This window comes from Notamacropus eugenii, chromosome 3 (genome assembly GCF_028372415.1).
Source record: "Notamacropus eugenii isolate mMacEug1 chromosome 3, mMacEug1.pri_v2, whole genome shotgun sequence".
NCBI lineage: Eukaryota > Metazoa > Chordata > Mammalia > Diprotodontia > Macropodidae > Notamacropus > Notamacropus eugenii.
In genome coordinates, this window is record NC_092874.1 from 257,560,876 (window position 1) to 257,574,285 (window position 13,410).

General features: G+C 35.8%; 1 protein-coding gene across 6 annotated transcripts in view; it reads left to right on the forward strand.

Annotated features, from left to right (window-relative positions):
* NAV3 (neuron navigator 3) overlaps positions 1–13,410 on the forward strand; it is a 1,098,252-nt gene that overhangs the window by 900,189 nt on the left and 184,653 nt on the right. For all 6 annotated transcript variants that reach the window (XM_072655445.1, XM_072655444.1, XM_072655443.1 and 3 more), the window contains one exon: positions 151–534. In XM_072655445.1, coding sequence (XP_072511546.1) covers positions 151–534 — 384 coding nt within the window. The remainder of the gene's footprint in view (positions 1–150; positions 535–13,410) is intronic.

The window sequence follows — 13,410 nt, forward strand, 5'->3', positions numbered from 1 at the left end:
AAGCTGCTTTGATAGAGGAAGTGCCCACAATATATGTTTTAAGTTGAATTTGTAAGTTCAAAGAAATCATTTAATTTTACCAGTTTTATTGCATCCTTTGACTATTTCCATCCTCCAGCGACTCATGATTTTTTCTTTTCCTTTGTTCAGCACCCTGGAGACCACATTTGACAGCACTGTGACAACTGAAGTCAACGGAAGGAGTATACCAAGTCTGACAAGCCGATCCACACCAGTGACCTGGAGACTGGGTCAAGCTAGTCCTCGACTCCAGGCAGGGGATGCCCCATCCTTGGGAGGTGGCTATCCTAGGAGCAGTGCCAGCCGCTTTATCCATACTGATCCCTCCAGGTTCATGTATACCACCCCCCTTCGTCGGGCTGCTGTTTCTCGCCTTGGAAACATGTCCCAGATTGATATGAATGAGAAAGGAAGCAGTGATCTGGACATGACTTCTGAAGTAGATGTTGGTGGTTACATGAGTGATGGTGACATCCTTGGGAAGAGCCTCAGAACTGATGACATCAATAGTGGGTAAGTAAGTTACATGAATCCCAGTTCATAATATCTTACAAAAAGCTAGCTTAGAATGGTAACCCAGTAAGACTAATTGGATGTAAAATGATAATGAATCTAGTGTGTGTAATAGTTGGGGATATGAGAACTCTTTGGTAGCTGCCAACATTGCAGTATGATTCAGTGAGAAGATTTAGATTTGAAGTAAGGGGACCTTGGTTCGAATTGTAGATATGTCATACTTGTCATTTTACATGAAGATGTTGAACCAGATGCTCTAATACCCTTTCTAGCTCTGAATACATGTTTCCATGATCCTATATGTTTAAGCCTTATTGTTTACTCATGAAAGAGATTCTATTAAAGATCTAGTAAAATTTTCACATATTTTAAGATTTGTGCTAATTTATGTTAGTTGAACTATGAGCTTTAATTCTTCACGTCCCCATCCCATCTCCAGTATTCTCATTGTGTTTAAGTGACAGATTTTTACAGTGAAGGACGTGGGCAGGAGACAGGAGGAGTTTCTGAGCTGCATGATTTTCTTCTTTGTTGGCATGTCAGAAGCTGTCTATCATTATCTTGTGCAACAGATACTTTGGAGAATTCTTCAGTTAGGAATCTAAAATTTGACTTGATGGAAGATCCTTTGAGATTAGAATGTGTCAGTTTATTTATTCTCTCCTGATGGTGATGCATTTTGCTCCTTATTACCTTTTTATTTTATTGTTTAACTATTGAACTATTGTTCAAAGAAGACTGTAGAACTTTCCAGCATGGTGATTAGCATACCAAAAAGAAATATTTATTTGAGTCAGAGGTTGAGGCTCAGTTAACCAAAATTTTAAGTCCAGCAGAAGACTGGAATTGGGATGCTCCTTCCCACAAGCATAGTTCATCAATCAACCCCAACAGTAGTTTCATCAGTTGCTGGAATTTGCCTAGTGGTCAGCCTTCTGGTGATGAGCCTATCTTTGGAAGCCTGTCCTATATTCATTTTCTCAGGCTCATATTTATAGTCATTCCAGCTTGTTAGGATTTAGAAAAATTGTATTCTGTTGGCCTTCAAAAATATCAGTGGATATTTATCCAGGGTAATGTTTCTTTAGATCAACTGATATTGAAAATAATCTAATTGCCACAAAGATCTAACTTTAATTGTAATTTTTTGGGCCCTTGACCACCCTCTAAACTACAGGAATTTTTATGAATTTTCATTAAGGTAAGTATATGACAATTTTTCTCTGTGCTCCTTTCAGTCCCTGAGCTCACTCATGAACCTAGTGTTTGCACTGTAAATAGAAGGGGAATCAAGAATATGGCACAAGTTATCCGATCTTGTGTCAATATCTGGTAATTGGCTATTAATGTTATTTTATTTAATAATATACATTAAATGATACATTTGGGATACATTTTTAATATTCTTTATGGATTTTTTTTTAGCAAATTATCAGTAGTAGTCCTTTTTTTCCCCTGAGGCAAACCTGTGATTCATTAGCTTAGGAAATTCTTAGAACAATGGAAATTAAAGTCTCTCTGAAGCTAATAGCCATGCTACTCGATCAATTTTCCCCCTACTGCCCTACTTTCTGCTCTTTCAAATCCATTCTATCAGGGTCATATTTCTTTCTAAAACATGATAAGGTCATGGATTTCACAACAAAATGAATTTCAGAACCCATCTAGTCTAATTCTTTCATTTGACAAATAAGGAAATTAAAGCCCAGGGGGATAGGAGGCTTGTCTATGGTGAGACTGGTTTTCTGTGGTTCTAAGTCTCAAATGATCTCAGATTGTCTCAATGAGTGCTCTTTCTGTTGGGTAGTGGTGTTCTCCCACTTGCCTCAGATCTCTTCCCAATTCAAAAACCTCTGATTACTTCTTACTACCTACAGGACAAAGCTCAAATATCAGAGGCTAGGAAATCAAGGCTCTAAATCTGATACCCAGCCTTGTTTTTTCATATTTTCCAATTACTTATGTTTCAAAATCTATGTATGTGAAATAGCATTTATATATCACTTCAAGGTTTACAAAGCATTTTATACATGTTACTTCATTGTATCTTCCCAACAACTCTATGAGGTAGCTACTGTTATTATCTCCACTTAATAGAAGTGAAAACAGAGGCTGGGTATATTTAAGTGACCTGCCCAAAGTAACACAGCCAGTAAGTGAAATGTAAATTGAACTCAACCCTTTTTGTCTGGGTTTAAATTATTTGAGAGTAACCCCTGTATTTTATCTCTCTTTTTCATATTGTCTAGAGGTCCTTTAATCCAACCCCATTATTCTGGAAGAAATTAAGTTACTTTCCCAACACTACATATGTGTTGGGTGTTATCAGTGGATTTGAACCCAGATCTTCTGACCTAGCATTTTTTTCATTGATATATTTTAAACGGAAATATTAAAACAAATACACAATAAGAAAGGAAAAAGAAACATATAAACTTAAAAGTGAAACTTAAATACAAAATAAGAAAAGAAACAGAATTACCATGTGCAGAGCAGAACATGAGAATGAATTCAAAATATAAAGTAATAAATTTTGCTTTCAAGAAAGCCTGTATAATAAATACTGCATAATGTGTTCAGAGCTGTCCAGCATTCCTTTGCTCCCTTGTAAGTTTTCTTTTGTTCTCTGCTGTGCATTTCTTTTTTGTGACATAGGTTTTTGACAGTTGTACTCTAAATTCAAACTGGATGAGAGAGATATTGAACAGGAAAAATAAAGAGGACTTGATTATTATGTAATGAAAGAGCACAGTTTCTGAACTAAGAGGTCCAAGACTCAAGTACTAACCTTCTTACATAATGGCCATTGGCTTCTTATGGCAACACCCTAGTAAATACTCCTTTGTAAGTGCTACTGATGGCTACTGCATATTTTTCCTAATTGATAATTTTGGGAGGGAAGAAAACTGGTTGGAATTTGAGTCATAGGTGTTTAAAAAAGTGGTCTCCTTAGCTCTCAAGAATATTCAAAGAACTCTGAGTGGAGAGAGCAGGGAGGAGTATATGGGAGCTGGGAGAAGCTTGAATCAGAGCTTACACAGGCAACATGAGTATATACAGAATGAAATTCAATGGAGCTATAGAAGGAGGATTCTAGGGATGGGGAATCAATAAAGGCTTCATGTAGAAAGCAGTGCTTGAGCTGAGTTTGGAAGAATATGAGGGATTCCATCATACACAGTAAATCAAGATTTGGGAGGTTGAAATGATAACACTTGGCAGTTGAAGAGATGTTTAATATGTAAAATTCATATATACACATACTCCTCCTTCCCATCTCATAAGACTTTGTACACTTACATATTTGTAACCTAACTTGCACAATATTTATCTCTAATTTAGGCTTCCTCATGTCAAATGCAATGTCATGTATCTTTCTATTTCTTATAATTTAGTGTAACTGGTACACACTTTAGTTTGTAGATTATTTGAATGTGTATAATATACAAAACACATATAATCTTATACAGTTATTTCTCCCAAAATCGTGTATTTTAAAGGGCAGGAAAATACTTTTTTAGGTATCTATATATAAAGGAAGATATTTTTGACTATAGTCAGTGAGAGAAATGCTGACATTTTCCTACTTCCTTACCATTTGCTTCTGTTTGGTTGATGATTCTAACTTTTAATCCCTTAAATAGTTTTTTCTCCTTCCTCATTATTCCTTTATAATTAGTCTCCAGCATTAGCAAATGACTCCCTTTTTTTCTAAAATTCCACATTTTTCAGAAAAATAGTTAACAAAAACAGAACACAATCAGTACAGTGTCCAGAGTGGACTAGATATCAGTATGCATATTAGAAGACATTCTTGATATGTTTGATTAGTTTAAACAAAATATTAAATATATACTATGTGCGAGGCATTGTCCTATGCTCTAGGGTTACAAAAAGAGCTCCCTGTCTAATCAATTGTTTGACTATCAGAGCATTTAGATGGCCAGTGCTGTATATTGTCTGTGCTTTGTTCTGACACAGAGGACATTCAAGTTATAAGAATGACCTCATGGTCCTGCTATTTGAGTCAAAGAAGAGCAAATGTGGTCAGAAAGGATGTGACCAGTCTCTGGTGAAGTGTGGTTGGGCGTTAATGATGGAAGAAGATACAGGATGTACTGTTCTAATTCATTGCTTGCCCTTTTATTCATTGTGTCATTGTTGGCAACAGAAGATGGCCCCGTATCTCAGACCCAGGATTAGAAATTGGGAAGAAAAGTTCAAGAGAACTCTCATAGTGGACTGATATTATTTTCATCAAATAAGAAAATGAGACATGGAAGAGTGGGCTGCCATTCATGAAACACATATGCTGCCATGTTAAATGTTTTTGTTCAGTTTCTAAAATTATGTTTTACTTTTTAAAGGACAAAATCAAGTAGAAGTATCTGAAGATAACTAGTTTTAATTTTTTTGATAAGGATGACTTCCTTCATTCAGATTTTTGTTTTCTTTTGATCTAGATCTATGATTTATCACTTTAAGAAAGGAGACAAGCACTTCTTGATGAATGCACTTTTTACCACTTCAGATTCCAGGCTGCCCCAATGGTTTGGCAGATTGTGAACTTAAAGCATTATTTGTGGACAATAAAAGGTTGATTGAGGTGTCCAGGATCATGGTACTAATATCTTTAAGAGACTTAACTTGAACCTGAATCCTTCTGGCTCTGAGGACAATTCTTTAACCACTGAAATCTGTTACCTCTTTTTACCTCAGTAAATGGGAATAAATAAATAGGCTGAATTCTCTCATGTACTTTATCTGGACCTTGAAAAATTAGCTGATAGGCATTGAGAATTCAGAATTTTTGAAGCATGCAGAGGCTTATCTCATTCTCTCTTTTTAATTACTTTAAATGCTTGGGGATAGTACTTTGTCAGTAATTAGAAATTAGCTTGGGAAAGGCCTATAAAACCTTTGTGAAAAGACCTCTATTTATAGAAGAAAATGAAACACTCTAGAAAATTGGTGCCAAATAGTACATGTTGGCTAAAATGGGAATTAATCTGAAGGTACTACAGTGATTAGCAGCAGAGCTGAGAACATGATGGAAAATTTCAAACTTTTTCCTGTATTCTAATTATTAAACAGTTTTTGTTAAAGTCATTAATAAATTCAAACCACCATTTATTATGTATAAGGTCAGTGGGCTTTGAAGTCAGGAAAATTTGGACTTAAGTTTCACTTCTGATAAATCTAGTTATGTGACTTTGGGCAAGTTATGAAACTACTTAGAGCCCTCTGAAATTCTCTAAGACTCTAAGTTACAGAAAAGATTGTAATAGACTGATAGAGGGAATGTTCACACCTGGAGCTCCTCATACCAATAAATCCACAGGTCAAGTTCTTACTTGTTCCTACTTGTTTTGTTCCTACTAAGTGCGATTCACTGTGCTATAACAAATGATTGGGGATTTCTTTATTTTCATGTGTAGTCACTTCTAGACTATTCTAGATCATCTTTCTAGATGAGTGGAGACTCCCTGGCTATAGAAGTTCCGACTCTCATAGTCACTTCTAGGTTCAGTGAGCCATCAGGACATCCTACTAAATATGTCAAATGTTACCTTTTCAATAGGCTGAAACCATCAAGAGAGAATTGAGGATTTTGGATGGAATTCCATTATTTACTTCTAAGGAAGTAATAGTTCTTTCATACTTAGACAGCTAATGTACTTAGATTGTTGGACTTGGAGTCAGATCTGAATTCACATTCTGCCTCAGACACTTACTTAGCTGTGTGACCTCTAGGAATGCCACTTAAAAAATCTGTCTGCCTCAGTTTCTTCCTCTGTAAAGTGGGCAAAAAAATAATACTGACCTCAAAGACCTGTTGTGAGGATCAAATGAGTTAACATTTTTAAAGTGCTTTGTAAACCTTAGATGTGTTATATACATGAAAGCTATTATTATTTCACAAAATTTTCACACAGAATTTTGGATGACATCCTTATAATACTTCAATATTTCAGCATCTGTTTGTTAGAGTCAAGTTTCAGTGTGTCCTACTGTGGCTGATCAGACCAATACAAGCTCAGAATGCTCTACCGCAGGTTGAGCACAAATAGTCTGTGTGAACATTTGGGGTAGAAAATGGTGTGATGTCATTTTGATCCTCTTCAGGAATGAAGGACAACAGCTATCTGTTTGTAATGAAATGGCGCCTTTCATAAGTTGGGAGTATTTCTAAATTTCTTATCCTTATGCCTATCAGTAACCACCCCAGCATACATGGTGGGGTGGCTGCTATCACAGGTTCTTAGATCTGCATTTATAAAAAGAAAGATGACTTTTGAGGGGTTAACAATCACTTTAATCAAGCATATGTATCATTCAGTTATTTCAGGGGAAAAAGTCAGTACTCTGAACTTCAGAGAAAATACGGAAAAATCAAAGATCAACAGACATTGCTTCCTCTGTCTGACCATAATCAATACATACATCACAACTCACCTGACAGGTCCAACTTTCTGACCATAGTTGCCAGACAGGGAAATACCCAACATCTGGGTTTTCAAAGCTAGGGGGCTCCTTAGCAGCTTTCCAGAGTCCTTATCTGGCCAAACAAATACTTTCAGTCAGTAAGCTCCAAAGTAAAACCTCATCCTCAGAGTATTTATATACTTTTCCTGAGCTAGAGGGCATGACCCTCTGACCAATGCCTCAATAGAAAAAAAAAAAGGTACTTGGCATTCCCTACAAAGCAACTCCCCTAATTAAGCTTCTCTCATTGGGCAGGCCCATCAATGGATGAGGAAGATCTTCTTTAATCACATAATTCCATCAGAGGAACTTTCAGTTAAACAAAAACAGTAAAAGATTCTACTTTGCTTGGTCATACAATCAGTCAATACAAACATTTATTAGAAGAATTTATTGAGTTACAATCACACAGCATACAGCCATTCATGCTTAGCAAGACTGAGATGACTATCTGAAATCAAACATTCATTGATTTGGCATAACAAATGGGAAATTCTGTCTTCCTAGGGAGTATATCAGTTTAATAGCCCCTAGAAATGAATCACACCTGATGATTTCTCTTCACTTCTGTTAATTGGCAAAGAGATAAATGATATTACAAAAATATACCTAGAGAGAGGTAGAGCAAAGACAGTGAAGGCAGGGACTCACCTGAGCTCTTCTCCAGACTCCTCCAAATGCCTTTTAAAAATGACTCTAAATAAATTCTAGAGTAGTGGAATGTATAGAAAAACAGAGTGAAACAAATTTCCAGCTCAAATCAACTTGGAAAGTCAACAGGAAAGGTTTATGGCAAAAGGGTGAGAGTGGAGTGCAATCTAGTACAGGCTGCAACCATGCAGATCAGGCCCCAGCACACCTGAAGCTGGCCTTGGGTGACTGAATCACTGGCAGCCATGATGATTCCCAGAACGCTAAGCCTATAGAAGCCAAAGATAACTTAGAAGGTCAGCAGGAAAGGTTCATTGCACCAGGGTGAAAGGAGAGTACAGTACAGCACAAGCTATACCAGCACAGTCCAGGCCCCAGCAAAATAAGAACAGGCCTTGGGAGTGACTGCATTGCCAGTGGCAGCAGCAATGGCTACTTCCAGAACTCTCAGCCCACAGATGGTGAGATTGAACAACTGGTCAGAAGGAGATTGCAGGGGTCTTTTTGCTGGCACTGAGACAGGACTCCTTTGCTTTGCCCATACTCATGTCTGGGTTGCCTTCCTGGGTGGCAATCCTAGGGTGAGGAGAAGCGCTGGCACAGCAGAGCTTGTGGTAGCAATGGATAGGGGACCCTCCTCATAGTTTCAGGGTAGAAAAGAGTGTTTATGGTGATTCACAGACCAGAGCACAGTCTAGGAGAGGAGAAAACACCTCTCCTTATATCATACCATCTTGGAAGAATTAAAAACATACAGGACCCTAGAAGTATCTCTGAAAATAGCTGCACAGACTCCCTGAAGCTTACCCTCCACCCTCCACCCTGGAAACAGAACCTTACTTTAACAAACAGTTAAAAGTCATCTGATGGGATGTAAAAATGAGCAAGCAATGGAAAAAAATTTCTGACTATTGAAAGTTAGTATCGTGACAAAGAAGATCAAAACACAAACTCACAAAAACATAACAAAGCCAAAGTTCCTACATCCAAAGCCTCCAAGGAAAATATGAATTGGTCTCAGGTCATGGAAGAGCTCAAAAATGATTTTGAAAATCAAGTAAGAGAGGGAGAGGAAAAATTGGGAAGAGAAATGAAAGTGATGCAAGAAAATCATGAAGAGCACAAGTCAACAGCTTAGTAAAGTAGACACAAAATATACTGAAGAAAACAACACATTAAAAAACAGATTAGACCAAATGGTCCAAAAAGTCAGTGAGGAGAAGAATGCCTTAAAAAGCAGAATTGACCAAATGGAAAAGGAGATCCAGAAGTTCACTGAAGGACATAATTCCTTAAAAATTAGAATCAAGAAAATGGGAGGTAATGACTTCATGAGAAATCAAGAAAAAATAAAACAAAACCAAAAGAATGAAAAAAATAGAAGACAATGTGAAATATCTCTATGGAAAAACAACTGACCTGAAAAAACAGATCAATGAGAGATAATTTAAAAATCATTTGGGACCCAGAAAAACTGAGTATAATCCTTCAGGGGGAAAAATGGATATTCAATGAAATAGAGAACTTTTAAGCATTCTTGTTGAAAAGACCAGAGCTGAAAAGAAAATTTGACTTTCAAATCCAAGATTCAATAGAAGCATAAAAAGGTTAAACAGGAAAGGGAAACCAAAAGGATATAATAATTTTAGACTATTTGCATTCCTATAGGGGAAGATGGTGTTTGTAACACATAAGACCTTTCTCATTATTAGGGTAATTAGAAGGAGTATATGTAGACAGAGGATACAGGTGTAAGTTGAATATAAAGGGATGATATCTAAAAAATAAAGTTAAGGGGAAAAGAGAAAGGAATGTACTCAGAAAAAGAGAAGGGGAGAGGTTAAATATCTCACATAAAAGAGGCAAGGAAAAGCTTTTGAGGTAGGTAAAGGGAGGAGGTGATAGGGAGTGAATGACATTCTCAACAAAATTATCTCAAAGGGGAATCCCACATGCAGATAATTGGGCATAGAAATCTGTCTTACCCTACAGGAAAGTAGGAGAGGCTTGATAGAAGGAAGGGCAGATTAGGGAAAGAGGGAGTCAGAAACAAAACACTTTTGAGGAGGGACAGAATGAAAGGAGAGAACTGAATAAATTGGGGAAAACAGAATAGAGGGAAATATATTTAGCAATAGTAACTGTGAAAAAAATTTTGAAGCAAGTTTCTCTGATAAAAGCCTCATGTCTCAAACATATAGACAACTGAGTGAACTTTATAGAAAACAAGAGTCATTCTCAAATTGATAAATGATCAAAAGAAATTAGTTTTCTGATGAAGTAATCAAAACTGTCTGTAACCATATGAAAAAATAATACTATTGATTGGAAAAATACAAATTAAAGCAATCCTGAGGTATATAATCTATTAGATCCAGAAGAGGGGAGATGTGGGAGGGGAATTCATGGTATCTGGATATAGATTGAAGCATGCTTTAAATTTTTTTCTTTATTTTTCTTGAGATTTTTTTCTATGTTTTCTTTTACCACATTACTATTCTAGACATGTTTTGCATGGCTACATATGTCTAACATATCGAATTGCTTGCCATCTTAATGAGGGATGGCAGAGAGGGAAGAAGGGAGAGAATTTGGAACTCATTTTAAAAACTAATGCTAAAAATATTTTTATATGCAACTGGTCAAAATACTAAATAGAAACTATACATACCTACATATACATACACATAAAGACATACCTACACCTAGGAAGCATTGTTAGTGATTTTAATAACCTAGCAAGAAACTGAACCCCTTAAGGGTATTGGTGTCTTCATGACTTCAGTCATCTGAAAATAAAAATTTCAGGGGATATAGATAAATGTGGGAAAATATAGATTAATCCCATATGTAAGAATCATAATTGAATTCCTAGATGACTTTTGAAGTTATAGAAATGATGTATTCTCAGCCCAGGATAGAGAACATTTTACAGCATCTGGTAAAAATTCATAGTCTATTGCCAAGAAAGTATGCCACTGAAAATACCACACAAAGTAGTCAAGATGCTGCTGTAGGAAAGCCAAATATTTATGGATAAGTCCAGTGATTGACCCATCAGATTGGCTAACATGACAGAAAAAGAAAATGACAATTGTTGGAGGGGATGTGGAAAAATTGTGGCACCAACTTACTGTTGGTTGAGTTGTGACAAGCCCAACAAGTCTGGAGAACAATTTGGAAGAATGCCCAAAGGGCAATAAAACTGTATGTACCCTATGTATACCTAGAGATGCCACTATTGTGTCTGTTTTCTAAAGAGATTCGAGGAAAGGAAAAGGACTTCTTTTTAGAAAAATATAGCAGCTCTTTTTGTGGTGGCTAAAAATTTGTAATTGAAAAGATGCCCATTAGTTGAGGAATGACTGAATATATATATTGTGATATATAATTGTGATGGAATACTATTGTGCTATCAGAGTTGATGGGTAGGATGCTTTCAAAAAACCCTAGAAAGATATATATGCACTCATTTAAAGTGAAGTAAGCAAGACAAGAAAAGCACTGTACACAGAATGGCAATATTGTAATGATGATTGACTGTGAAAAACATTGATACTCTGATCAGTACAATCATCCAAGGTAATTCCTTTAGACTCGTTATGATAAATGTTATTTAACTCTACAGATAGAGAACTGATGAGCTCTGAGTACAGACTGAAACATACTTTTATTTTTTTTTTACTTTGTTTTTCTTGGGCTGTGTGTATGTGCATATGTATGTTTTGCAACATGGCTAATATGGAAATGTTTTGCATGACTTCACATGTAATAGGGAAATATTTAATTAAATAAAAATGTGTATATATTTTTAATATGTATATTTTTAAAAGAAGAAAAAAGGAAAGTCCAGTGATTCTCTGGTAAAAACAAACAAAAAAAGAAAAACCAAAAGATAATAATAAAACCCATAGCCCCAGAATATACATAAGTATGAGGGGACCATGTTTTATGACAAGTTGAACTAGATAGCTTAGAAGAAGGACATTCATTTGACCCCAAAGGTATAGACTTACATCAGTGAGATATGACTCGTGACTGAAATACAGCAATAAAAGTGTTCATATTATTTCAAAGACACAGGTTAGAGAAAAGATTCTGTAGAATAAAACTGGCTGTGCTAGAAGGACTGGAATTTAAGAATACTTGAAAGGACCAAGCTGGGTCAGTTCATGCTGTGGACTTTTTTTTTTTATCTACAAGGCAAAAAAATAGAGAAAATAGGGTGAAAATATTTGTTTCAAAGTGAAATTATATCTGCTTATAGCTATTTGCATTTAAAATGTATTTAAACAGGTAGGAGAAATTGTGCATTACAACTTTGAGAATATTATAAAATTATTTTAAAAATTGTTATATCATTCAATTCAGTTGACTCACTTGTTCCATGTAAGATTAAAGGTATATTCTTATGTAAGGAAACCACTGAACCAGAGCACAGAAACTGCATGTGGTTGAACATCAGTGAAGAAATAAAGTGTATTACTGATCCTAGATCTGGGTCATCTACAGATATGAGAAGCATACCATCACTGCCTTAATCTAAGTTCTTGACAAAAAAAAAGAATCTTAAATGGAAAAAGACCAAGGACAAATTCCTCTTGCCTCCACTAGATGCCTCCCTCTTGGTTAACAGATATAATTATATTAAGATCCTTTCTTCCCCCTGAGTTTTCAAACAATTCTGAACCTACATAACTGTAGCTTATACCTCTCTACCTTATCTATACACAAGAGATTTGTAAAGATTTTGCCTGGAGCCTTGCTGAGATCCAGATGTGTTATGTATGTACTCTTTCTTGAGTGTATCGATCTTATTTTTTTTTAAGGAAGAGGTAAATTGTATACATGATCCTAGATTCCATTTTGGCTCCTAGTGGTCATGAATTCTCTTTATCAGTGCACATTAACAATCTGTTGAATAATGTTTTTTTTTAATTCGTTTTTTTTTTTCCCCTAGAGAATGTTGAGATCACTCATCTATATAATTAGGTATCTAAATATTCTTTCCTATGGAGGAAAAACAAAAAACCTAGAGAGGATCTGTAGTTTACTAGCCTCTAATTACTGATAGAGGGCTATTCTCAAGTAAATTTAGAGGATATGTATGTATGACTTGGGAAAAAATTGTAAATGAGAATGTAGTATTAGAACTGTGTTTGTAAGATGTTTTATAAGAAGGCATGGTATGGTAGTCATAAATAGTAATAGACATTCATGTAATGCCATGTGGTTTTAAAAGGGCTTCCCATGATCCATTTAGTTTTCTCTAAGAATAAGAAAATTGGGAGACATTAACAAAGTCATGGAAAGCTAGGTGATGCTATAGATAGAGCAGTGCTTAGAATCAGGAAGACCCATCTTCCTGAGTTCAAATCTGGCCTCAGATATTTACTAGCTGTGTGACCCTCAGTTGCTCATCTGTAAAATGAGCTAGAGAAAAAAATGGCAAAGCACTCTGGTCTCTTTGCCAAGGAATCCCCAAAAGGGGTTATGGAGAGTCAGACACAACTTAAAACAACTGAACAACAAGGCCATACCAATTTGATTTTCCTCTTAATACCTTTTTGGAGTCTTATCTGATCGCCCCACTTCATAGAACCATATGTTGATAAAGTTAGAGTTAGATGCAAGAACCAGCTCCTAATTGCCCCTACCTATTGTAATAGAGACAATTAATACATTTCTAGTATGACTATTTATACCTCAGAAACAGAAAAATGCCACAAATCAGGG